The sequence below is a fragment of the Brassica napus genome, chromosome A9 (assembly GCF_020379485.1).
Source record: "Brassica napus cultivar Da-Ae chromosome A9, Da-Ae, whole genome shotgun sequence".
Classification (NCBI taxonomy): domain Eukaryota; kingdom Viridiplantae; phylum Streptophyta; class Magnoliopsida; order Brassicales; family Brassicaceae; genus Brassica; species Brassica napus.
The window spans coordinates 29,893,494-29,920,886 of record NC_063442.1 but is presented as its reverse complement, the minus strand read 5'-3'; the positions used below and the strand labels follow the sequence as shown (position 1 = coordinate 29,920,886).

General features: G+C 33.4%; 3 protein-coding genes, 1 long non-coding RNA gene and 1 pseudogene across 4 annotated transcripts; 2 read left to right on the top strand and 3 right to left on the bottom strand.

The window, feature by feature from the left end:
- Window positions 1-869: 869 nt before the first annotated feature.
- Window positions 870-1,770, bottom strand: LOC125575319. Its single transcript, XR_001270656.3, has 2 exons — window positions 1,381-1,770; window positions 870-1,115 (listed from the first exon to the last, which is right to left on the bottom strand). It is a non-coding gene; the product is annotated as an uncharacterized LOC125575319 (long non-coding RNA).
- A 766-nt stretch (window positions 1,771-2,536) lies between these two features.
- Window positions 2,537-3,662, bottom strand: LOC125575422 (B3 domain-containing protein REM17-like). The gene is made up of 6 exons (XM_048740495.1): window positions 3,600-3,662; window positions 3,387-3,513; window positions 3,204-3,320; window positions 3,037-3,122; window positions 2,664-2,958; window positions 2,537-2,568 (listed from the first exon to the last, which is right to left on the bottom strand). Exons 1-6 carry the CDS (start codon window positions 3,660-3,662, stop codon window positions 2,537-2,539), a joined length of 720 nt encoding a protein of 239 aa, XP_048596452.1.
- A 3,517-nt stretch (window positions 3,663-7,179) lies between these two features.
- Window positions 7,180-8,686, bottom strand: LOC106347161 (tetraketide alpha-pyrone reductase 2-like). Its single transcript, XM_048740163.1, has 4 exons — window positions 8,044-8,686; window positions 7,787-7,949; window positions 7,517-7,706; window positions 7,180-7,418 (listed from the first exon to the last, which is right to left on the bottom strand). The coding sequence occupies exons 1-4, from the start codon at window positions 8,191-8,193 to the stop codon at window positions 7,277-7,279; spliced, it is 645 nt and encodes a 214-aa protein (XP_048596120.1). The 5' UTR covers window positions 8,194-8,686; the 3' UTR covers window positions 7,180-7,276.
- A 2,535-nt stretch (window positions 8,687-11,221) lies between these two features.
- Window positions 11,222-12,197, top strand: LOC125577952 (annotated as a pseudogene).
- Window positions 12,198-23,335: 11,138 nt separating this feature from the next.
- LOC106347166 (3-ketoacyl-CoA synthase 5-like) lies at window positions 23,336-25,903 on the top strand. Its single transcript, XM_048740160.1, has 2 exons — window positions 23,336-24,585; window positions 25,204-25,903. Exons 1-2 carry the CDS (start codon window positions 23,541-23,543, stop codon window positions 25,650-25,652), a joined length of 1,494 nt encoding a protein of 497 aa, XP_048596117.1. The 5' UTR covers window positions 23,336-23,540; the 3' UTR covers window positions 25,653-25,903.
- The last annotated feature ends 1,490 nt before the right edge of the window (window positions 25,904-27,393 follow it).

The window sequence follows — 27,393 nt, the reverse complement described above, 5'->3', positions numbered from 1 at the left end:
TTTTTTTTTTCTGAATTATACAGGAGAAATTTTAATTCTCCACTAACCGATACTCGAATCCAAGTGGTTTCACCGTATTGGGATTCACCCTCAAGTTAATCACCGCTAGGCTACAAACGTTGGTTTTTAACTCTCTCTTAGTTCTGATCAGAAAATGAAATCTAACCACTGAGATTTCAAGATTCTACAACGTAGGAATATAAGAAGTCAGGCCAAGGGTTGATTTTTCAATACTTAGGTAGATATACACAATAATCAGCTGAATGGCAATGCATTTATGCTTCTGAATAAGGCCGATTTAATATTGTTAGGGATCCTAGGGCCAAAAAAAAATTTCTTACTTTTAAATTTATATTATCAATGTTTTAAATATATATTTTTGTTTTAAAATTTTTAACAGTAATATTCTGTGATGTAAACAAAAGTACAAAACTATATACATTAAAATATTTTTGGGTTTTTTTCAATTTTATTTATCAATTTTTTTTAAAACATTATGTAAAAAATGTGCATTTATATTAAAAAAAATGGGCTTTTTAACTATTAATATACGGGAATATAAGGGAGACACGGGTTTGGACCCGCAAAGGTCGCATCATTGGTCCCCTCTAGTTAGCCAGCCCTGCTTCTGAAGGAGGCTAACGGTGATTGTGACTGTGAGCAAACATAACCAAATGAGAGACTCGGCATTCTCTACTACTTTTGTGGAATAGTTCTCACACATCCTCTTTCACCGTTCTTTGTACGGACAGACACATGTGACATTATCAGTCGACCTATCTATCATCTATGCTACTTTGTCCAAAGATAATCTACAAGACCTAGTGACGAATCCTAAACTCCAAGAAAATGGGAATGACAGTGCAGACTGCAGAATCATAAGACAAGTAGATTATTTAGTGTCTGAATAAACTTTAAAAGATCAACATAAGCTGGATCACTTTGATTTCCTGATAACGATAGCGGTTTGGTTTCAGAGTAGACCCTTGTCTTGGAAACACTTGATGCAGTCATCGAACATCTCAGCTAATGACTTGAAGGACCCAAAGCCAAGTTCATGTATCTTTCTTGTGTCCAAGCTATGAGGCATATCTCTCCCTTCTTCACTACCGCACCTGAAACAGTTTTATTTGTGCACAAAATTAAAACATGTCTTACAAGTGTGTCAAATATAGAGTGTGGAGTAAAGAATGGAAATATGCATGCATGTACTGGGTCTCAAATGGGTATAACGGGTATTTGGGTCTGAGCATCTCGATGATCTCTGACCAGTGAGCAACTGAACTCGAACATATGATTCTTCCTGATGCTTTAGGCTCTTCCATTGCTAAGATTTGTGCAATGAGAGATCTGAAACATAAATGAGAGATCTGAAAGTACCTGAGGAGTCTCTAACAGTTGTTCTTACGGAATGGCCCAAGTCAAGAAGTGCCTTTACAACGTGAGAGGCTATAAAGCTTGTCCCTCCAGTTACCAAGTACTCTCCCATTTTAATATTTATTCAATACTGTTCCTCTGTTCTGATTACTGGATTCACAATCAGAGTCAAGTTCTGTTTCTGGTTGACTTTTTTTGGATCCTACGCATTTCCGACAACAAGTCAAGTCGTCAACCATATTCGTACATCATTTTTTTTTAACTTATGAATTGGAGATAAGATATCTTTGCTCAGCCAACCAAATAGCTTTATTTAGGATATTAGATATCTAACACAAACTTACAAATTGGCACCAATTATTTCAGAAGTTTGATCTGAATGTAGACGGGTTAAATTCGAGAACTCAAGTGAACTTAAGACTCAATAAGCACATGAGAGCATATGCAATGGTGATCCTCACCATTAAATCCTTAAGAATATTTTAGTAATATTTTTTTTTTTTGGTTTTTGTTTGAATAGTTAAGGATTCGAATCAAAAATGGTCGTCCAATGGTGTTCCCGAAGATGGGTCCTTAAAGAAAAAAAAATATTATTAATTTTTTTTTAAAACTGAAATTGAAATTTGTTTTTAAAACTGAAATTGTAGTTTGTAGTGCTTTGGTGATGTTAAATCAGTTGGTTAAACTTAAACCAAGACTGGTTATGTCAATTGAGCGGTCAGATTGAAGAGGAGGCATCCGGTTCAGTTAGACGGTTTAGCTCAAGGTTTATGATAGTAGTTATCGACTTAATGATTGTAGTTAGCTCTGATATATAAAGAGCGCATGTGGTTAACGATTGTGTGTGAGAAGTGTGATCACACATTCGTGAATTGTGAGAGGGAAGATCCTAAACAGATTGAGATTAACTAAACAAGAGATAAAAGAGAAGAGAATGAAGAGAAGCAAGATTGTAGTTAGCTAAACAGATTTAAACTTATAAGAGTAGAGGAAAAAGATTTAAACTTATAAAAGTAAGTTGATACTCGAGAAACACAAGAACTGATCATACAAGTACATTGTAGCAAGGAAAACAAGAGGATAGAAGCTCTTAACAAGTCCGAGATACATAGCTAAAGAGACGCAAGCTAAAGAGACGCAAGACTACTTGACCATTCTTCTAATTCACCCGTGAGCTTGAAGCAATGTCGCCTACAGAACAAAACCAAACAAGCAAGCTCAACTAGAAGCAAAGAAAGAATAAGCAAGTTAAAGACGTCTCAAGCAAGGCAATGGAGAAGACTCACCACGCTTTCTGCTCAAGTGTTTGCTCAGTAGTTCAGAACACTCTTTACTTTCCGGGCATACACACAACAAGGGAGTAGTTTTCCCATCTCCAACCAGATTGAAGACAAATAAGTCTCCTATGTCGCATCTGTTATCACGACAGAACTTTCCCCAGCCCCTTGTGATGTAATACATGCCGCCTGATTCGCTAAATCGCAAACTCGCAGTCCATGAGTTTCCCTCTTTGTTCACTAGTATCATCTCTTGGCATTGTTTGTTCAAAGCAGTAGAACTCGTAGCTCGCTTAGGAAGATACTGCAAACACAAAATATGGTTTTTAGGTATCAAAATTGACTAACTAAATCTGGTTTATACGTATGAAAAATGACTCACAAGTTTGTCTGCTTTTAGATTTGAAGCAGTGACCTCAGCCAAAAAACAGAAGTTGTATGAGAAAGAAGACATTGCCCCTGTTCCTCCTGAAATAAAAGAAACAATTTCCACGTCAAAACATCTCACAACAGGTAGGACCAAAACGATGAACTTTGATTGAAACTTACTAATCTCATTGTCATCAGCATCACCGGAGTCGGCTTCTTCCTTGATGATGTGAGGATGTGTATACTGAATCTCACAACAGCTAGGACCAAAAGGAGTCACATGAAACACCATGTCTCCTTCGTGTTTGAAGATGACAAGGTCACCGATTTGAAGGTCATGTGCTGTGGTGAAATCTTTCTAACCTCTGGTGAGTGTCCTGCCTTCTTGTATCACTTCCCAAGTTTGATCTGAAGCGTCTGATATTAGTTTCCATGTTTTATGGTTCGTCTTCCCTTCTATGTGCTTTGAGAAGAAGGCAAGTGGTATTGTCTACAAGAAAAGGCAAAGTTAATCAAACAAGAAATACATCTAATCAAGAAACGCATGTAAACAAATAGAGAGAGTGAGGTTCTTACGACGCCACTCTGGAAACCAGGAAGCAGCGGCTTAAAGAAATGAGGTTCATGTGGATTCGCCATCTGCAAACAAGAAACGAATGTAAACAATATCAACAATGAGTTTCCAAGCAGACGAAAACCCCACATTCGAATCCATAAACACAGATGAAAGTGACATGCATCAACTCCAAATGCAAAAATAAAGAACTAAACAGTCCGGGAGAACCCGAAATCGATGAAGCAAATGATATTTTTCGAACCAATTATTAATACAAACTCAAAAAGCCCCAACTCCTTTTGAAATCCTAATTTCAAACCAGAAGAACCCGAAATCGATGCTAGCAGTATCGTCTTCAAACCAATTTTTTACAAACGCAAAAAGCCCAAAATTCGAATTAAAACCCTAATTACAAACGCAACAAACCCCCAAATTGTGTTCGAACCCTAAGTTGAAACGATATCGATTGAACATGCAAACTAATTTATATCGAAGAATCTACCTTGTTCAGTCGACGGAGACAAATCGCCGTCGTCCGCCGCGGGAATAGCCGTCTGGCGTCGCGGGATTCGCCTTCGCTTTGTCGAGAGAGCAATCGCCTTTCTTCGTCGGGACTTTTTTTTGTTTTTCTGCTTCGGTCGAGAATGACCAGTGTTTTACGCGTAACCAAACCGAAATCTCTTCCATCCATTCAAAACACGCCACGTATCCTAAGGATCAAGTCCTAAAAATCCTTAATAACGTATCAATCCTTACTCCTATTAACCAAACAACTATTATTATAATCTTCCTAACCTATGATTAAACGCTAAGGACCCTGCATGTACCTCCGTTGCGGACGCTCTGAGGTTAGTGCACTGATCTGTGACAAAAAAAAAAGGTTAGTGCACTGATAAGCCCATACATCCCATGATTATTGAGTCGCCGGCCCATGATTTAGTGATTACGACTTTGCTGACAAAAATCTATACTATTATTTGATAAGTGAATTTGCTTACTTGTCATCTTTTCCATGATTTTAGTTAATATATTTACTTGTCATCTTTTCCATAATTTTAGAATAAGTCATTACTTTAATTAATATTATTATTTCAAAATTTTGTTGATATATATCTATATATTTATCATAATATTTAAGATAATTAATAAACATTAACATATTCTACTGATATATATATACTACTATTTTAAAAAAAAAATTTAAAAATATATTTAATTAATAAATAAATATTAACAATTGAACTTTAAATATTATCAAGAATTTTCTGATTTATCATGTTCTCCATAATTTTAGGCAATTTTGCTTATTTATCATGTTTTATTAGGTTTAAGCTAAATTATTGATTTATTATTAATTTTTAGTTGAGTCACTAATTTATTAATTTAAAAAATACTCTTATTGAATCTTATATATAATTAAAAACGAATTTTATTTTAATAATATTAAATTTATATGTTATATTAAATATTTAGTTAATTTTTTTATTTGTCATATTTTTATTAGGTTTTAGACTTTTGGCTAGGTTATTGATTTCTTATTAGTTCTAACTTATTCACTAATTTATTAATTTAAATAATATCCTTAATGAGTTTTATATATAATTCAAAACAAAATTAATTTTAATAATATTAAATTTATATGTTATATTAAACAATTGATTATAAAATAATATAATAAAATTATCAAAAACATATTAAAAAATAAGATAATTTTTATAAACATTGTGTTGTTATCTGGAAACAATATTTTTGATTATGAAAGTTAAAAAAATTAAGATACCAAACCATTTATAATTAAATATTCGTCAAACAAAACAATTTATATAAGATATTTTCTAAACTATTTCTACAATATGAGTGTTTTAAAAAATTTAACACAATAATAAGTATATATTTTGATGAAAAATATTCGACATATATAAATACTTTGATGTTTAATTTAAATATTTGAAAACATAGATAATAATTTATTATGTTAGTTTTAGATTAGTAAGACATAAATTAATAAGAAGCTTATGCCCGTATGTGCGGGCAAAACTCCTAGTAAATTTATAAATGAAATGCAACCAAAGTTTCATGTCCAAGTTTTTAGTCTTTTTTTGTAAATACCACGAAGTTCGGGATAATCCTTCAAGTCCAAAACCACATCATGTAATATTTGTTTTATCTCAAGCGGTCACTCGAATCAAATACCTCTGATATAGTGGCCAAGACGGTAATTTTTAGATGAGCTAATGACTGTTGGTTTCAAGTTATTTGACACTTTAATAGTGGTAATTTACCAATTTATCATTCACATAAATGAAATAAAAATCATTGATTAACAAGATTTCTCATTAATTTAAAGAAAACTAGTAGTCTGCATATAAACATATTAATATATACACACCATAGATATGAAAAAATAGTCTCAAATAACATCAAAATACATTTTTGTTTCAAAATAACATATAAGGACAAAATTCATTCATTTAACTAAAAATATTTAAACATATACTATTCAAAAAGTTTTCAATATTTTTATAAGAAACATTTATGTTTGAAAAGCTTAGAAGTACATTTTTAATATGTAATCTTCTTTAGATGTTCATGTGCTTCTAAAGCGTCCCTAAAATTCATTTTCGCACGAGGAATGTTGGCTTTTACCTTCTTCAATCTCCATTTTTTCTATGTTGCCTTATGTGTGTTATTCTTTGTTGGTTTGGCCTTTTATGTCTATTAGGATCTTAACTCTCTCTTCTTCTTTTTTTCTGAATTATATAGGAGAAATTTTAATTCTCCACTAACCGAAACTCGAACCCAAATGATTTCACCGTATTGGGCTTTGCTCTCAAGTTAATCACCACTAGACCACAAGCGTTGGTTTTTAACTCTCTCTTAATTCTGATCAGAAAATAAAATCTAACCACTGAGATTTCAAGTTTCTACAACGTAGGAATATAACTAGTCAGGCCAAGGGTTGATTTTTCAATACTTAGGTAGATATACACAATAATCAGTTGCATCACAATGCATTTATGCTTCTGAATAAGGCCGACTTAATATTGTTAGGGGTCCTAGGGTAAAAAAAAATTCTCTTACTTTTAAATTTATATTTTCAATGTTTTAAATATATATTTTTGTTTTAAAAAATTTAACAGTAATATTTTGTGATGTAAACATAAGTACAAAACTATATACATTAAAATATTTTTGGGTCCTTTTCAATTTTTTTTTAAAACATTATGTAAAAAATGTGCATTTATATAAATAAGATGGACCCTTTAACTATTAATATACGAGGGCATATACGGAAGACACGGGGTTGAACCCGCAGAGGTCGCATCATTTGTCCCCTCTAGTTAGCCAGCCCTGCTTCTGAAGGAGGCTAACGGTGATTGTGACTGTGAACAAACATAACCAAATGAGAGACTCTCGGCATTCTCGACTACTTTTGTGGAATAGTTCTCACACATCCTCTTTCACCGTTCTTTGTACGGACAGACACATGTGACATTATCAGTCGACCTATCTATCATCTATGCTACTTTGTCCAAAGATAATCTACAAGACCTAGTGACGAATCCTAAACTCCAAGAAAATGGGAATGACAGTGCAGAATCATAAGACAAGTAGATTATTTAATGTTTGAATAAACTTTAAAGGATCAACATAAGCTGGATCACTTTGATTTCCTGATAACGATAGCGGTTTGGTTTCAGAGTAGACCCTTGTCTTTGAAACACTTGATACAGTCATCGAACATCTCAGGTAATGATTTGAAGGACCGAAAGCCAAGTTCATGTATCTTTCTTGTGTCCAAGCTATGAGGCATATCTCTCCCTTCTTCACTACCGCACCTGAAACAGTTTTATTTGTGCAAAACATTAAAACATGTCTTGCAAGTGTCAAATATAGAGTGGGAGTAAAGTAGAGGATATATGCATAATGCATGGACTTGGTCTCAAATGGGTATAACGGGTATTTGGGTTTCAGCATCTCAATGATCTCTGACCAGTGAGCCACTGAACTCGAACATATGATTCTTCCTGATGCTTTAGGCTCTTTCATTGCTAATATTTGTGCAGCAGCGACATCGTCTATGTGCACAAACCCTCCTCTGAAATTTGGGTATTCTCCATGAACACCTTTTCAAACAAGAAACTGAAGTTGAGCAGCACTTATGAAACTGAAATGTATATCCTCAAAGTGAAAGATTGTCTCTAACCTTTGATTATAGAGAGAAAAATTGAAGGGGAGCTTGTGGGTTTTGGACTAAGTATTGGACCGATACAAAATGAAGGGATTACGACCACTAGGTTTAGATTCTTCTCGGCTGCGATCAACCAAGCTTCTTTCTCCACTAGAGTCTTTGCATAACCGTACCAGATCTACACACGTACATTTTCAAACTTCCATTAATCAAAATAGTACCGGACTTGAGTCTGGCAAAAGTTGATACAAGAGTCAGGAAGGGTTCCTTACACTGAAGCTTCTAAAGTACTCAAGATCGCTCCAATGCGATCCTTTAAGTGGAGAGGCTTTTGTGGCATCATAACTGTACCGGACTGAGGTCGAAGAAGATGTGAGAACAATCCTTTTCACAGTGTTTCTTGATTTCTCACAAGAGTTCATCAAGTTCCTTGTTCCGTATATATCGCGATCGGCCAACTTTTCCTGAGAGTAAAAAACGTTAAGAACATCAGTGATTTCATCATTTCATGTTGGATATAACTTAGGGAGGGAGCAAAACGATGTCTTGCGGACCAAGTAACGTATTTTGGCAAAGACTGAATATGAACCCATGAAACCTAACCCTAAGGCCAACTCCAATGAGACATCAAAACACCAAATTTGGTGTAATTAAGTTCATTTCCAATGGAACACTAAAAATTACACTATCTCACCAAATTTGATGTAAAATAAATAGTGTTACACCAAATTATTCATCACACCAAATATTTAATATACATATGTTATTGTGTTTCATTTAATAATATAGCTCAATTATTATAATTAATTAGTTAAAATTTGTAATTTAACATAAATATACTGTATTATTTATATTTTTAATTATTTAACATAATTAAATATTTTTATTTTATTTTCAAGTAAGAAATCATTAAATGGCAATATTTTATATTATTAAAAATAAAATATCATAGAACTTTATATTTTACTTTTAATACTATAAATTTTTAATTAGTATTTTATAAAATATAAAATTAATAACATAGGCTGGATAAGATTAAAATGCATATTAAATTTAAAATAAACACTCAAAACATAAAATAATTGTATCATTTTGTTATGTGCTTTTCATAATTAATAGTTTGTAATTTTTAATATTTATATACAATAAATACAAAAAAGTATAATATTGTTAAACCGAAATATAAATATAAATAAATTATATAAACGTAAAATTATAAAATTTTATCAAAGATATCTAAGTGAGATAAATAATTATTTATCAATTATAATAAAAATAATAAAATTATTAATACTTGAAAAATATTAAATAACACTCCTTCCGTTTTAAAAAGATAGATGTTTTAAAAAAATAATTTCTTTCACAAAGATAGATATTTTGTGTTTTCTATGTTAAAAGGTAAACTTCAAGAAAATTAATTGATTTTATTGAATTACTATTAGTTAAAAGATATTGAAAATTAAAAATTGCAGAAAATGATACATTTATTATAGTGATTAATATGTTTTCTTAATATGTGTGAAAACGCTATAAAGTCTATCTTTGTAAAACGGAGAGAGTATCTATATATATAAAGTATTGTTTGTCTCTCTCATGTGCCTCCACGTCACTAAGTCGTGCATCCTAGAAGCAACATCTGTCCCATTTCCAAAAACGATGCGTTTCATTTATTTTTGTTTGTGTTCCGTCTGGGTTTTCGTTTCTTCCGTTGTCATTATTTTAGTTTATAAAGTCCAGTCCACTAAGAATTAACTCCAAATGTATATATTTGAGACTTATACATATTGGGCTACTTTGTTAAATTGGGCCAAATTCTAATCTTAACAAAATAATAAATTAGAAAATATAAAACGATTTTAAATCATTAAAATATTACAGACGGAAATAAAAAGAAATTATAATAAATCTAAATATAAAATACTTATGTCGGTAGAAGAAGATATGACAATAATGGCGATGGTGGAAGAAATGACAATGGTGGTGGCCGGAACAAATGACAGTACTCAGTTGCAAATATGGTAAATGTAAACAGCGTCGGTGGTGATGTGTAATGGTTCTCCACAATCTTCTCCAAGAAGTCAGATCTGAAACATGCAAATGAAAAGGAAAAAATAAGTCAAGGATAGAAAAAAGGGGAAGACAAGAAAATGAGTGTTGGGAAGAAAAGAAGTCAAAGATCCCAGAAGTTAATGCAACTATCACAATACTAAAAGCCAAATATCCTGAGTTTTTAGGGTGTCCACGTCACTTAAAATATTTCTCCAATCAGAACATTTCATTTGGACACGTCAGACTGGCTTCAATTATTTATGGGCTTCACGTTCTTCTTTTATTTGGAGTGGGCTCCACATGTAATCACTTTGATTTTAAGTGTTTCACGTTTTTGTTAGGCACACAATAATGGACCTGAATTTTCAAAACGAGCCCACAAAATCAGAATTTCTTATAATTAACTAAACTTCCTACGGAGCCCACCACAAACTCCTCCTTCGAACTCTCTTCTTCATATTTTTTTTTTTGAAAACAGCTCTTCGTCTTCTATATTGTTCTCTTTTCCACTGCAGAAACATAAACTATATGTAACGCTTTCTCCACTATTGAGAAAATATATTAAGTTTCACCATTAAGTCACTCCATTCAACTTTCCCACTACTCGAATTTAATTACTTCTCTTCCCATCTTCTTTGCAAATCCCTAATTTTCCATACCATATATAGTGGTGCAGCCATCTACATATCTCATTGTTTCACAAGATTCATCATCGTTTCTTCCTTATAGTGGTGACGCGTCTCATGTAGAGTCAAGAATCAAAAGATGAGTGGTACAGAGGAGGCCATGAATGATCTGCGATGACCTTTCATACACACATGAGGGTGTACCGGACCGGTTCAAGACAATCAAGTATTATGGGTTCACCTCAAGTTATCAGATACAGCTCTATCCCTATTCTTTCATATTCCATCAGTTTCACTATAAGAAGAAAAGTTCCAAACTTTTTCAATTTTTTTTAATTTGTTAAAAGTTGTGACTGATTTGTATCTTTTGGGTCCAGTGTAGTTATTCTTCTCCAACACAAGCTGCAATCACTAAGGATCTCAGTTTAATTGTTGCTGAGGACCTGAGGTACTTAACCAATTTTTCTGTCTAGAGCTGTCTGGTTGATTCTTTGCCTGACTTCGATATCATGTCCATGTATTAGTACTTTGTGTTTGGTTCTCTATCCAACGTGGCTGCTATGGTTGGTGCAATTTCCACAGGTCAGATCGCATAATATATTGAACAAAAAGGGGTATTGTATCGTTTCCTGAGTATTAAGCTACCCTGTTTCGAATCTCGATCCCGCTAATAACATATTCATTGCTTTACTTAACCCTTTGATTGTGTGTTTTCTTTGACAGTCCCTCATGAATGCTGGTCGGCTTTCATATCATATGCAAAAGTGAGTTATTTTTCAGTTTCTTTATTTGACTTCAGTCTGAAAATATTAGATTGACCTTACATCATACTGGCTTTATAAGATACTGCTTTAGTAATTTTCTTTTCATGGGAAGACTTTTAGAAGGCTCTGGTGTTGGGATCATTTAGTGGATATTAGTCTTTAGATATGGCTTACTTAGATCTCAATGGAACATGTATCACTGGCTATATCATTTGTATAGCTCTAGCATATGTGTTATGTTTGGTTATTACACAGGCAATAGGTTAAAAGAAGCATATGAAAAGGCTCAATGCTCCAAAACATTGGATGCTTGACAAAATTGGTGGTGCATTTGTATTTCTTCTCTGAGAATTTCTGTCTTCTCTATGATAGCGAGGGACGTTTCCGTCTTCACTCCATCAGGGACGAAGAAGCTAAGGTTTTGATCTCTCTTGCTCTTGATATAATTTAGAGTAATGTTTGACATGTATGTGTACAAATAAGATTTGTTTCTTTTCCTCTTTACAGTATAAGCTTTGCAAGGTTCGAACTATCCAGTTCAAACAAAAGGGCATCTCTTTCCAGACAAACTATTAAGCTCGTCCTGGAGGAGAACAAGATTGTTGCGTTCATCAAGTTAGATTTCGGTAATGTTGTGATGGTGACTGGAGGTAGAAACAGAGGGAGTGTTGGTGTGATTAGAAACCGTGCAAAGCTTAAGGGAAGCTTTGAGACTACCACCACATACAAGACTCAATAGGACATGAGTTTGCAACAAGGTTGAGGAATGTGTTCACGCTAGGCAAAGGGTCAAAGTGTTGAATGTCCTTTATTAAGGGTTTAGGGTGTAAGCTTACCAAAATAGAAGAAGCCAGGAAGAGGCTCGCTAGCCAACAGACTTTGTGGCTTTGAGCTATTTATTATATTGTTTAGATGACTTTTATTTCCTACACTCACTTTGCTTTTGGTTCGCTTCCAAGCTTTGAAAATAATATGTTTTTTAAACTATCTCAAGAGTTAAAAATGGATCCATAGAAAATTTCAAAATAGAAAATCTCAAAATACACGCATATGTTGGTTCGCTGCTCAGTTTTGAATCTTATCTTATTTTATCAAAAGTAAAAGGGTGTTAATCATTTATGCAATTAAATTGATTTGCAAATAATATATATTCACAAGTCCAAGTAAATTTTACTCATTTTCAAATCGAATACAGTATATAGATTCTAATTAATATTTACGAATTCTTAATTTTTGTCTTTGTATTTTAAATAAAAAATCCATTGAAGTCTCTCGGAATAAAATAAAAAAACAATCCCATATGACAAACACTTCTTTTCTTAAACACTTATTATCATTTCCGAAATAATCAGATATAATCAGATTAATTACCAGCTTGTGTATTTTCTGATATTGGAAAAAATAGAATTTCAATAATTTCAAAATTGTTATTACCAAAACAATACAAAAAACTATAAATTTTTCTAATAGTTTATATAGTGTAATTAGTATCAGTGAAAAATTATAATAAAAACACAAATTATAAATAATCTAAATTTAATTTGAATATACAGAAATCGCACTCTATAACCATACCAAAAACAAAAATTTGCCAAGTAACCAAAATCTCATTCTCTCTCCTCTCTTCTCTTCCTATCTCTCTCTACAAATTTAATTTTGTTTTTTTGTTTTGGTTATTTCACTAATTCACCCTTGAATATATGAGAAAATAACCCGGGCGTAGCCCGGAAAAATCTCTAGTTAGATTTAAAAGCAAAGGATGTATGATCAATGAAAGAAAAGAAACAATATATTAAAAGAAATTAAGTAAACGTCAAAGCATAAAGAAAAATCTAATTTTTTTTTTTAAAAGAAGGATCTAAAGAAGTTAAGAAAAGATCTGAAGAAATTGAAAAAAAAAATTGCAGGAGTCAAAAAGAAAGCGAAGAAGTTAATAAAAATTTAAACAATTGTTTATATGAAAAAATAATAATAAGATAAAAGTATTTAAAGCATAAACAAAGTCTAATTAAATTAAATTTACCTTCTGTTAATTCCAATACTGAAAATATAACAAATAGTGAGTTCTAATCATTTTAAATTTGTTGAGCAACACATTGAATAAATAAATAAAAAATTCTCAATTGGCATATTAATTATATTTTAGTAGTCAATTCTAATGTAATATATATCTATTAAAATCTAACCCATTTATAATTGTATTTGATTTCTCATACTCTAATTGTTGAAACTCTCATTTGATCAAAAACATAATATAAAAGGTCTATGCTCCTTCTTTGGCTACATAGGAAAAATAAGAAACTAAATTTCAACTTTTCATACCATAAGATCTAAAGATATTCTTACTATCTGTGGTTTAACAAAGTTTCTCTATTGTGCTCTCTTTTGATCGATTTTGTTTGATTTAACTTATAATGCTCGAAGTTTAAATTTAGAAAAATTTTATGAGTATTATAACACTATAAAATTTTGTAACTGAATCAACGCCAATACTAAGTATGCTCACATGTCATTTTTAGTTATATAATTGGAATTTGATGTAAATAACACTGATTGCTTAACATAATCACAATAACAACCAAATGAACATTAAAGAAAAATTATATCATCGATAAAAACCAAGACATCACAACCCGCCCGTAGGGCGGGCCGATCCTAGTATAATAATATTAATTTTTGTGTCATGTTAGAGATGACAAAAGAAATATGACATTAAAACATTAAATTTGATGTTGAATACATTAAATTTGGTGTAATGGTTAGAGATGCTCTAAAACGAGTGTTCTCTAAAAAATTCAGGACCCCGAAACCCGTACATCTCTATTGGGCGAAGCCAAACCATAATAAATTAACGTTTTAAAATATTTGACTCATTCTAACGGGAATCGAACCCACAGCCCCTAATGTGATTTAGTAGAGACTTTTTTGATAATAGGCCAATTCCTTGGTGATAATATTTCAATTACTCTGACTGATGTATTAGTAAAAATGAGACTATTTTTATGTGTCTGACCAGATCATTGTCGTCCAGACAAACAGAAATCCTAGAGGCGATGTGAAAGACTCCATCAACACCTTTGACTGCATCGTCAAAGCTTCCATCCACCGTTAGATCTGCTTCGAAAATCTTCAACCTTTCTTTTGCTCCTTTCAACTCCCACAAAAACCTAACCTTCTCTTCATCTTTACAAACAGTTAGAAACTAAAACAGTCACAGCGTTTCTTTAGGACTTCACCTTTGTATCTTCCTCACAATTCATTTTAATGATATTAACGTTCTTACCAAACAAAAATGAGGAATCTAAAAGTACATGAGGAGTCTCTAACAGTTGTTCTTACGAAATAGCCAAAGTCGAGAAGTGCCTTTACAACATGAGAAGCTATAAAGCTTGTCCCTCCAGTTACCAAATATTCTGCCATTTTAATTTTTATTCAATTCTGTTCTTCTGATTGTTGGTGTATAATGAGAAACTAGATTATAAGGGATTCACAATTCGGGCTAAGTTTAGTTTCTGATTGACTTTTTGAATACTAATCGTTCAAGTCAAATTTAATAAAGTATGAACTGGACTAGTTGTGGATTTGTTTTTATCAAACTATGTATATGTTGGGAGTATTGTTTAATAATTTCTATCACAACATAAAGTTCTATTGATATATATGGTCTGGAGTTCTAATGTACAACACCTGGTATACTTATATATGGTTGTAATTAAATGATTTAATTGAAATTATGAAAAGGTAAAATTTTGTGGATTAGATTAGAAAATTATATATTTCGATTATGTATTACACAGTAGTATTTATATATTTATCGGGTTATTCATTTATAGAAAGTCACACATATATATATATATATATATATATATTAAATTTTTGTTAGCTAAAATTAAATTTTCTATACACTATTTACAGAATAAAATTAAGACTTTTTGAATCACATTTCCGACAACAAGTCAGTCGTCAACCGTATTTAATTCTTCGAACGTCAACATATTTAATATTACATACAAGTTGGAGATTAGATATCTAATTATTCTGCCAACTAACTATCTTTCTGTTTGATATTTAGGAGATTAAATATTTAATAAAAACTTACAAGTTGGCCCAATTATTTCAGAGGGTTTGAATCTGAATGTAGAGATTATACGGGTTATTACAAGTGAACTTAAGAGTCAATATATAAGCATATAAGGTTAGTGCCTTGATAAGCCCATACATCGCAACATACCATAGAGAAGTTGTCGCCGGCCCATGCTTTGGGTGATCACCAGAAACACCAGCTTCTTAATTGTAGGATAACCTCAAGATCTTGCTGACAAAAGCAAATATATTTAAGTGAAATGAAATCACACGCTAAGTTCCATGTTCATAATTTTGTAGTCTTTTATCAGTTTACTAATAGTAATTTAACAATTTACCATTCACATAAATGAAATAAAAACCATTGCTTCATAGGTTCTTATTTATTTGCAGAAAACTAGTAGTCTAAACTTTGATCTTTGGATATCAAAAAAAAAAACTTTGATCTTTGCATAGAATAATATATACACAATAGATTATATATACAAGTACTAGATAATATTCGTAACCTAAATAAAGCTAAACTGACCATGAAACAAGGTTCTAAAAAGTTCTTATAACTTCTGCAAGTATTTTTTTTTTTTAAAGAAAGTATGTTTAGAGTTTTTTTTAAATAGGCTTAAGTATGTGTTAAGTAGAGTTTTAGGGTTTATACTAAAGTTACTACTCTACAAGGGACAGACTGCCAAAAGCTGAAAGTTGAAATAACAATCATCAACATCCCAACCGAAAGCGATTGTGGAGTCTGGAGATAAACGTATGTAAATCTTTATATATAAAGTATGGTTTGATCTCTCCTGGTGAAGCCACCTAGGATTCCAGATCACAAATTCGGTTTTTGTGAGTGTGACACGTGTCCGGCTTCCCCAAAACGCAGAGCTTCATTTATTCTGAATGGATTATTTGGGCTTCTATAGTTTATAGTTGGGTTTCGTCTTTTTGTTTGGGCTTATAACTAAACAACCCACCTGATTGTCTTTTACCTTCTTCACGAACGGCAAAACCAGGGTTCATCTGTGTTATTCCTCTGTTACTAGCTAAAGCTACAATGGTGTCCATTTGGGGATCCTTCAGGCGACAGACGGTGGTGAAAATTAGGGTTAGCCGTTATCTTCACAATGAACGAGCTTGAGCAACAATGGCGATCTAATCGATTAAAACGCATCGTCGTTTCGTATTTGGTCCTGAACCCCCAGACGTTACGACTCTCTTCTTTCATCGGCTTTAAGAGATGTCTTAACTCCACCGACGCAATTAAGCACGACGTCTCATTCAATCATACTCATTCAACTCCAAGGCCGTTTTTTTACTTATAAAAAAGGTAAGCCTTCTACCCTTGAACATCATCCTTACATTTTGTGATTCTCCAGAAAACAAAGAAAATCTTCAATTATAGCTAAATCACATGTTCTTCTTGGTGATTTGATGGCTGGTTATTCCTCTTCCATCGTCCAGGTGTGGTTGCTCCGATCCAGGTGTGGATGCTCCAATTCTGGGAGGCCGAAAAAGCACAACGCGGTGATGAGTTAATGGGGGTTGATATGCTCCTCTTCGATGTGAAGGTTTGAACGTTTTTTTATCTCATGCTCATAGTTTTATTTTTATTTTTCCGGCAACCACCTTCACACGAATTAAACTTTTATATAGATTTAATCTTCATTGAACCTATTGTTGTTTTTTCATAACGTTTTTTTTATAAAGATCTCTTTTCACATTCGTTACAGTCAACCCTCATGCCAGCCACCGTGAACGTTCACCGGCTAGCCAATTTCAGGGATCGTCTCCAGGCTGCGGATTTGATATCACTCGGTGCAACTAGAGATGTCAAATGGGCGGGTTGGGCGGGTTTGGGTGTGTCCGAATGGGTTTCATTTTTTTGCTGGATATTTTTGGTCGAAGCCCAAATAGAACCATGTCCAAATGCGACCATAACCAAATAAGACCATGATTTGTTGGGCTATCCATGGGCGGCCCATACGCCCATTTAATGTAAACAACATAATTTCAGTTTTAAAAATTTAAAGATTATTAAGTTTTCAATTTTAAAGATGTCACATACTTAAACTTTAAGTTTTAAACTTCATGTTTCAAAGTTATAAAAAATTCAAGATAAGTTTAAAAAATTCGTAATTTTGTCTGACTTGCGGAAACAGAAACAGTCGCCAGACTCGCCACCAACTTCGTTATGAACACAAATCACCGATCTATTTAACACATAAACCATAACACAATATTAGTAGATGATACGAATCAGTAGCTAATAGTGAAAACCCATAACACAAATCACGAAAAATCAAATCTTAAGAGATGATGAAATCAGAAGTTGGTGAAGAATCGAAAAAAAATTGAAGAAGAACGAAGACGAGGAAGAAGAATCGAACACGAAGAGGAAGAATCGAAGACGAGGACTCGAAGAGAAAAAATCGAAGACGATGATTCGAAGAGGAAGAATCAAACACGAAGAAAAAACACAAGAGTGAGACGGGAAGAAAAAAAAAGGTGATTTGTGTTTTCTCCCAATTTTTCAAACCCTAGACATTTAAGTTTATTGGGCCGCCCATTGTCCAAGTGGTTAAGCCCAATATTGTCCATGAATATAATTGGGTTCACCCATCTGGACAAATTTTAATTATGGTTTAATCTGGGTCTGTCCATTTTGGACCATATCGATTTGGACACGGGTCACCCATTTATAGCCCGCCCATTTGACATCTCTAGGTGCAACCAGAACTTCAGGCTTTCAGACTCACTTATGACAATACTGTTCAGTGATTCAACCAATCTAGATGTGCTAACCGAACCATATTCACCCATTCCTGTAAAACGTTTCAGGTTCCGTGATTAGCCAGCACCAACACCTCTTCCATGTACAACTTTTCTTAAAGACTGTTTATGACAGACTTATTATTGAAACAGATAATAAATTAAGATGTTCTTAATCTTTTAGGAACGTTATTGGTGAGCTCACTGCTGTGAAAAGTACAGTGAGTGACATTTAGTCTAGCGAGTTATGGGACTTTTAAGATCGACAGGTAAACTCTCTTCTACATATGAATCTATTCAATACTTTCATAAATTATCTTACTTTTCTTTTGAATATACATTGACCGTTTTATGTTCTATCTTCCTTTTCATAGTAATATCTCTGTCACTTTGAGTCTGATTGACTCACAAGATGTCTCTTTTCACAAGAAACTTGAAGGATTCCTGGGAGATCCAAGGGTTGTTGTTGCAAGTAGCATAAACCCAAACATGGTAGGAAGTATATTTCTCTCTGGAATTAAATACACATAATGCATAGGATCAGTTATACTAATTTTAAACTTTAGTGCTTACATGTTAGGATATTTTTCTGCAGGACGTTTGTTCTTGAATGCCACCTCGGGAACACATTTATTTTCCGACAAGGCAACTGATCAGGGGAAATTCAATTTTAGGAGTAAGTGTTTGACGATTCATAAATTATTACATCCATAACAAACTCTCACGGAATGCTTTGTAACAGCACATGCCGGTTTCCAAAGCCATTGGGATCACCCCTGTTCCATCATTGCTGAGAAGCTATGCAAAGGTTGAGCCTCTTACTATAGCTGAGCTCAATGAGTTCGTCATCATTTCCGAGCCTCAGGTTGTACAGTCAGTTTTTACTGTTTAAAGTTTATTTTCTGTATGTGGTTCTGAAAGGTTCAAAATATAGGACATTGAATTTGTCTGCACTGGAATGGTGACTGATATCAAACTGGAGAAAGGCTGGTGTTACGTCTCTTGCTCAAGGTGCACAAAGAAGCTCCAACGAACGGTCTCATCCTTGCGTGACCTGCAGTAACACCACGCATCAAACCATTGCTGGAACATCTCTAAGTGGTCGCCATCAAGAAACCTTAGGCATCAAAGTCTTCAAAGGTGGTCAAGAAGCCACGTAAGGAATAAGTGAAGATGAGGGTTGTGATGCGGATGGAGTACTTGCTGTTTCAATAATGATTTTGTGTTAACGTGAGTTTTCTTTTAAACTATGTCCTCTAATGGAGTCTGGTATGTTTTAAAAAAAAACTAAAACTATAATAAAAAATGCTTTTTTGGACTTTATCATCATTTTCATGACTTATTATATTTAACCGTTTATGTTTACCTGCTTAGCACATATTATCTTACTCTTTTTTTGAAACAGGTTTTTTTAAAACACTCACATATTGTCTTTACTCAAATTAAAAGTTTTTCAGCTGAATTATAATAACAGTTAGACTTGCTGCGAATGTCTACATACATGTAGATTACGGTTATGATAAGATATAAGTGTTTGCAAATTTAACCTTTCTCAATTAACAGATGTATATACTATACGTGTACGACTACAACTATATAGTTTGTTATTCTTTCATAGTGGTCTCGACTAAAAACTATTCGTTCTCTAAGTATACACGAGCTACTTTTTTTTGTCCCCAAACGAATGTTCGAACCTCCTATGTGTTAAATATAGTATTAGAGCTTCGTCCATTAAGGATCCAATAGAAACCCAGTAACGGTTACAGTGGATAGTCCCAGTACATAATCCAATAGCCTCCATAGATTTTTTCCTTTTAAAATATTTCAACACAATAATATGCATAGTTTATTAATTACAATGGTTGCCATAGTATGAGGAAAAAAATATTTGATTACTACGTATTGGCATCAATAGTTAATTAACACGAACACCCAACAACATCCAAAATAATAATAACCTAATAACACTAAGATTCAACACAACGTCAATCACACATGACTTCCCTTGCATATCTCCAGTGCCGGGCTTGACCCCAAACCCATGATACATTGGGATGGGGCCTACTCTGTGGTTTCATTTTATTTCTAAAAAAATTGTATAAAAATTTGATACTTTTGTAGATTTAGTTAGAATAAAATATCTAAACATATCAAAGTAATAAATTTTATATTAATAAATCAATTAAAAAATATAAAATACATATACTAAAACAAATAAAAGTTTTTTAATCATTATTCATTTTCAAAATATATAATTACTATAATAAATTAAATTTTGTACTAAAATATATATATATATATATATGTTATTTTTGAATGGAGCCTAGCAAAACTCAGGACCGGTACTGCATATCTCTCAAGTTTGTGACACTTAACTACTTCTTATGGTTATTTAGGGTAAACTATCAAATAATTATGATGATTTAGATAAAAATTTAGATATTTAAGATTATTTTAGGAATTTCAGAAAATACTATCCTTATACTTTTGGATACTTTCGGGTAGTTTGGATGTTTTATAATAATTTAGTTATATTCAGATATTTTCGGATACCTTTAATAGATTTTAAATTAAAAATATATATTTAGTTATGTTATATGTATATAATAATTAATATTATTTATCTATTGGGGTATCCGTTCGGTTCTCGGTTTGGTTCCGGTTCGGTTCAGTTATTTCGGTTATAGAAATATAGGAACCGTTCGGATATAAAAGATTTTCGGCACGGTTCTGGTTTTGGATATTTTGGTTCGGTTATTCGGTTCCAGTTTTTTTGCCCAGACCTAACTAAAACGATTAACTATCTCACTAAAACCAATCCATTACAGACATAGCCGTCCATGTTTTTCACTTACCCTATTGCTTCCCTATATTTTTAAACAACATCTATAAAACTCATAGGACATTGTAACATAGAAACAATAACATAGAAGAGTGGATTCACGGAGTTCTCGATTGTTTTTATTCCTCGGTTTGAAAATGTATCATCTGATTCATTAGCTGAGATAGCAAGATCATTTCATAAGGACATGTATCACATTAGTTGTTATGTTTCCGGTCTGGTTTTCCAGACAAGCTCAAGTTAGGCAATACATAGCTGTTTGATGAAAAAGAAAGAATGAATATACTCTAAGATATGGTTAAGAAAACAACCAAAAGCAGAGCTAAATCTGGTAAGGGCGAGCCGAGCAATAGAAACCACAGTCGTCGTGCCATAAACGCTGACTCAGACTATGATCTCGACGTGGGTGATGACAACATGTCAGGTACCAACAGCTTCTTGACGAATGCAATATTTTTTTAAGAAAACAAGAAAAACACCGGTTGTTTATGACTTTTAGCAGAATTGTTCCACATAATACCAAATTTTTTTTTAAGTTCAATCAGCTAATCATATGAACCAAAGACAGTATTTGATATCTTAAGAAGTAAAAAATTACATCACATGGCACACATAGCTCTGGATCGTATTATAAGACATCGTATTAATACTAAGTAACAAAACACTAATATCATATGCATAAACAACTGTATTTTTATTGGTCAAACAATAAACAACCATATTTTAAAACCACAAATTCTGCAAAATAAATTACAAATGTTCATAGCACAAATATAAGACTTCCCGCGCGTAGCGCGGGTCGACCCTAGTGATTAATATACTGTAATAAATACTAAGCTATCATATAGTTGAGAGTTGCAACTAATTCCTTTATTAACTCAAAGTCGATATAGATTTCTTCTTTTTTTAATAATGTGATGTGTGTACTAATTTATTTATTGTTAAAGGGAAGTTATAGTTAGCCGCTGGTTGGTTCGACACCCCATAAATTTACTTTTGTATTATTGTACTCATTATCCGTATAAAGGAGGACCATTGTTTTATTTACACGTTTATGTAATGTATGTATCGTCACTCCACACCAAGTATAGAATCGATAGTAGTCTCTGATTATGTTGGAGTTGTATTACTAGACTAATGCAACTTCGACGTTACACCAATTTAAACCCCAAAACAAAAACAACAAAACGACCCTTGTGTAAAAAAAGAAAAACGTAACACAAATTCACTGTTGTTGTATTCCACTTGCGATTTTCCAGCAATGATATGAGGCGGTTTTGGATATTGCAATAATTAAAAGTTCTGAATACAATCAGAACATTAACTCACACTCCCCACAGAAAAAAAAACGATACCTACTTCCATTTTCTACTACAAAACTTCGTATAACATAAAATCGAGGTTTATTGAATACAATAGACATTAACGAGTGGCTTACAAGTTACAAGTATGAACCAGCCATGCGACAGAATTCATCTGAACAAATATGACAAGTTTTAATTTTCTTTTCAGGTCTACGGATGGTCATCCTTTTTTGTAATTAGAATGAAATTTAAGCATTTCTTGATAGTTACTATGTGATAGGTTATGTTCGTCTTTGTAGTTCTGGAACTATAAAACCAAACTATCTCCTTGACAGATTTTCCTATTTCCCAAACGCCAGCTTGATTGCAAAGCTCAAATTAAACTTACAGTCTGGCGTTTTAGGTGATGATCGCTTGTATATATTATGTCCATTACTCCATTCCACATGCACCAAACTAGAACTATAACCAAAACTCATTACGTTTCGGTATGGTAAAATTATTACTTGATATTTTGTTTGAATTTAGCATGATTTCAGATAACAAGGAATCAACATATAACTATTTAGCTAATTATAAAATAGAGGCATATATGTATAATTGTATATGGAATATTTATCACTTTTAAATGATTAATTTGCTAAAATAGAATTTGTTGATTCGATTCTGTTACACTAAATTCAGTTTCGATTTTGTTTTCAGATATACCTAAATAGTATCTTTCAATTCATTTTACATTATCAATTTTTAGGAGAATAACCGAGAAAAAATATTTTTATTTATTTATTGAAGTTCTAATGGTTGTCCCTAAAAAGTTGAACAAAATATGTTGTTTATTTGCACACAAAAAAAAAACATAAAACGAAAAATGACTTTTGCGAGTTTGTGTACCACGCCGTGTAACTTTTGAACTGTTATTACGGAAGTCATTGACATCCGTTAAAAGGAACATAACTGACACATCTCGTATCTTGCCTTTTATTTTTTGCATGTTCTTTTAGAAAAATGAGAAGAAGATTCCAAACTGATGAGCTGAAGTAGGTTAAAAGGTATTAACTCGTTAATCATTTGCACCATAAATGACGTTTCTCTCTGGTTACAACTGGAAATCAAGAAGAAAAAGGAAATATTATTTGGTAAATGAGTGAAATCAAAAATATAAACACATAGAAATGGGTAGCCAGAGAGAGAGAGAGAGAGAGAGAGAGAGAGCGTTGAGTGATGTGAAGCTTGAGCCTATGCATTAACTCCTCTCAACGCTCTGCTTCCCCTTTATATCCCAAACCTTTCCTTCTTTCCCTTTGTCACCTCCAAATCTCACAGGCAAAACACTTAACCATGTCGCCTCCTAAAATGCCTGATCTCTCGACCTCCACGAAGCACAAATATGTTAAACTCGGTTACCAATACCTAGTCAACAACTTCCTCACCCTTCTTCTAATTCCAATCCTAGCATACACCGCCCTTGAGCTTTTCCGAATGGGTCCTGAAGAGATACTCAACCACTTGAACTCACTCAACTTCAATCTACTTCACATCCTATGTTCCTCTTTCCTCATCATATTCGTTTCAACCGTTTACTTCATGTCCAAGCCACGCACCATCTACCTTGTTGACTACTCTTGCTTCAAACCCCCCGTTACTTGCCGTGTCCCGTTCGCTACGTTCATGGAACACTCTCGTCTCAACCTCATAGACAGTCCAAAGAGCGTCGAGTTCCAAATGAGAATCCTCGAACGGTCTGGCCTCGGAGAAGAAACTTGTCTCCCTCCAGCTATTCACTACATCCCTCCAACTCCAACGATGGATGCCGCAAGAAGCGAAGCAGAGTTGGTTATCTTCACTGCCATGGACGATCTCTTCAAGAAAACAGGTCTTAAACCTAAAGACATCGACATACTCATTGTTAACTGCTCTCTTTTCTCACCAACGCCTTCTCTCTCGGCCATGATAATCAACAAGTACAAGCTCAGGAGTAACATCAAGAGCCTTAACCTCTCCGGGATGGGATGCAGCGCTAGTCTTATCTCTGTTGATGTAGCACGTGACTTGTTACAAGTTCATCCTAACTCCAACGCTGTGATAGTTAGCACTGAGATCATTACTCCTAATTACTACCAGGGCAAAGAGAGAGCTATGTTGCTCCCAAACTGCCTTTTCCGCATGGGAGCAGCGGCTATTCTTCTCTCTAACCGCAGATCAGACAGGTGGAGAGCTAAGTATAAGCTCTGTCACCTTGTCAGGACCCACCGGGGTGCGGAAGACAAGTCGTACTATTGCGTTTACCAGCAGGAAGACGATGAAAGTCACGTCGGAATCAACTTGAATAAAGATCTCATGGCCATCGCTGGAGAAGCCTTGAAGTCTAACATCACCACCATAGGTAACTCAAAATCCTTATTACAATATGCTTTGTTTACATGATTTTCTTTTCATTCCTAACGATATAATAGTTTCAGGATACTTTTAGAAGATTTCTATTATTTTAAAATGTAAAATATTTTAACATCTTAATTTTAACTTTATATTTTACAATCATTTTTATAAAATAGTTAAATAATTTTTTTTTATTTTAAAAATGCTTTTGAACAAAAAAACATTTAACTTTTTTTGTATTACCCATAACATCATACATTATAAACCGATGGAGTATCATAACTATAAGAGTTGGATTGGGCCAACACTTAGTGCATTTAATTCACCTCTTTAGGAATAAATATTTTCAGTTTTTCAAGAAAAAATATTTGTGCAAAACGCAAATATAAATGGAACAAATTCTGCTTTAAAATGTTTAAGAGTTCATATGAAATATATATATACACCTGCTAGACTCTGACACAAACACAGTGGTCACTCATCAGGACCAAAAACACAGTTGCGGCTTAGTTTATATCGTAAATTTTAAATTGTTGTATAATAATTTGTCTAAGAGTTAATGACTTTATATCACTATGATCATGTTTTTCTTCTTCTTGAATTAACACAAGTACTGGATGAATAGGTCCTTTGGTCCTACCGGCATCCGAACAGCTGCTCTTCCTCACGTCTCTCATCGGACGTAAAATCTTTAATGCAAAGTGGAAGCCGTACATACCAGATTTCAAGATGGCTTTCGAACATTTCTGCATCCACGCTGGAGGTAGAGCAGTAATCGACGAGCTGCAGAAGAACCTACAGCTATCGGCAGAGCACGTGGAAGCCTCGAGAATGACGTTACATAGGTTTGGTAACACATCTTCGTCTTCGTTGTGGTATGAGCTTAGCTACATCGAGGCTAAAGGGAAGATGAAGAGAGGCGACAGGGTTTGGCAGATCGCGTTCGGGAGTGGATTCAAGTGTAACTCAGCCGTGTGGAAATCTAATCGTACGATCAAGACACCAACGGAGGGACCATGGTCGGATTGTATCGACCGATACCCTGTCTTTATCCCTGAAGTTGTCAAACTATGAGCATGCCTCTCTCTCTTTTCGGTGATACGTTTCAATAAGGTTGGAATATGATAGAGAAAAGTGAAAAAGACGATACGAATACCATAAAAATGTTCATATCTGCGTATATTTTTACATCTCTATTTTTTCATTTGAAGTATTTCTTTTTCTTATTTCTTTTTAGATTCTCGTGATATGTTATTTGTGATGTATCAAATGCTACTTTTCTCTTCTTTTTTAGAAATTTGAAATAATACTTCTCTTTCTCTTAACGTTGCCTTGAATGTGCTTATATACCTGAGGCCTGAGCTAACAAAAGAAAAATTAAACAGAACAGAGCAAGCAAAAGAAAAATAAAAGTTTTTTGGGTTTGACCAATAAAAGCTATGTAATCAATAGTATTAGGTAATAGGGGGGGAGTTCAATAGGGGGCCAGGCCATGTGGTTGTACAGTTGATAGACTTGACAGCCTACTAAAATCCAATTTAACTTTGTGCACGGAAATTCTGGTGAGAACCTTAAAGTGGTGAATCGTTTTCTTTAGTTTTAATTTCTGTCTGTTTTCTTTTATATACCTTTTGATCGTACAAATAGTCAAATACGTAATTGGTTACACGAATGGCACGGGTTAAACAAGTTTACTAAAAATATTTAGCACATTAACGTCTTAAAGCACAGAAGCAAACAAGTCTCCAGACCCATTTTCATTTTCTTGTATGGCTAGGAAATTCCGACCGTTTATGCATTTGCTAAACCAGTATTATTAAGAATTGATATGTCTATGTAGGTATGTCTATGGACTGACCTGAGAAGTTTTACAATCACAAAAATAGGAGTAAAAATTGAGATTTTAAAAACCTAAGTGCTGTAGCAAAAGATCTACAAGATTACTTCAATATTCGATGAAGATATTGTTTAGACCATATATTAGCTAGCTCGTTTCCTATTAGACTCTATCAAATTTATTTGATGAGAGGTACTTTTCATTGCAATGAATTTTGATTTGTGAAAAAAAAAATGAGAGGTACTATCAGTGTCTCAACACATGTGTGTGTTTTTGAATTCTCCTCACTTCAAGTCTTCAATGTGTATTTGGCGGACCAATCAGTCACGATGCACACATATTTTTAGTGCATTCCGGAACAGACCTAACATGCATTGTCATCCCTAGAAATAAATGAATGAGACTTGTGGAAGTGGTAAGAGAGATGCGTTGTCAGTCTCGCCATAATTGGATTGGGAAAGATAACTGCAATATAACACTGGCCGTTCTTTTATTTCGGCAATAACTGAATGCAAACAATATGTTGGTTATACGTGAAACTGTAGTCTATTCATGTGGTTAGTTGTTGCCTCTACGCTCTCCCCAGTGCTATATTTTACCCACACCTCTTTATTCTTAAAGTCGTTAGATTCTTTGCTGTTTTATCAACACCTCTCCATCCTTACACATCCCAATTTTTACCCCTGATAAAATCTGGGGATCAGTATATATTATCAAAGCGTAATATGGAAGGTATAATTCAAAATTTTAACGGTGAAGTTTTTTCAAAGAACTAAGAAAAAATTAAAGAGGAACAAATTGTTAATGAGAAGTTCCTGTCCTACCAACATCTTTGGTTTTACGCCTTAAAACAAATCCACCAAATAAGAAATCAAATATACCACTCGAAAATGCGTAATGAATGAAGATTTTCTACATGAATTCAATAGGGTTAACTATATCTCAAGTAGCTAGGACTCCACCTAAACATGCACTTCT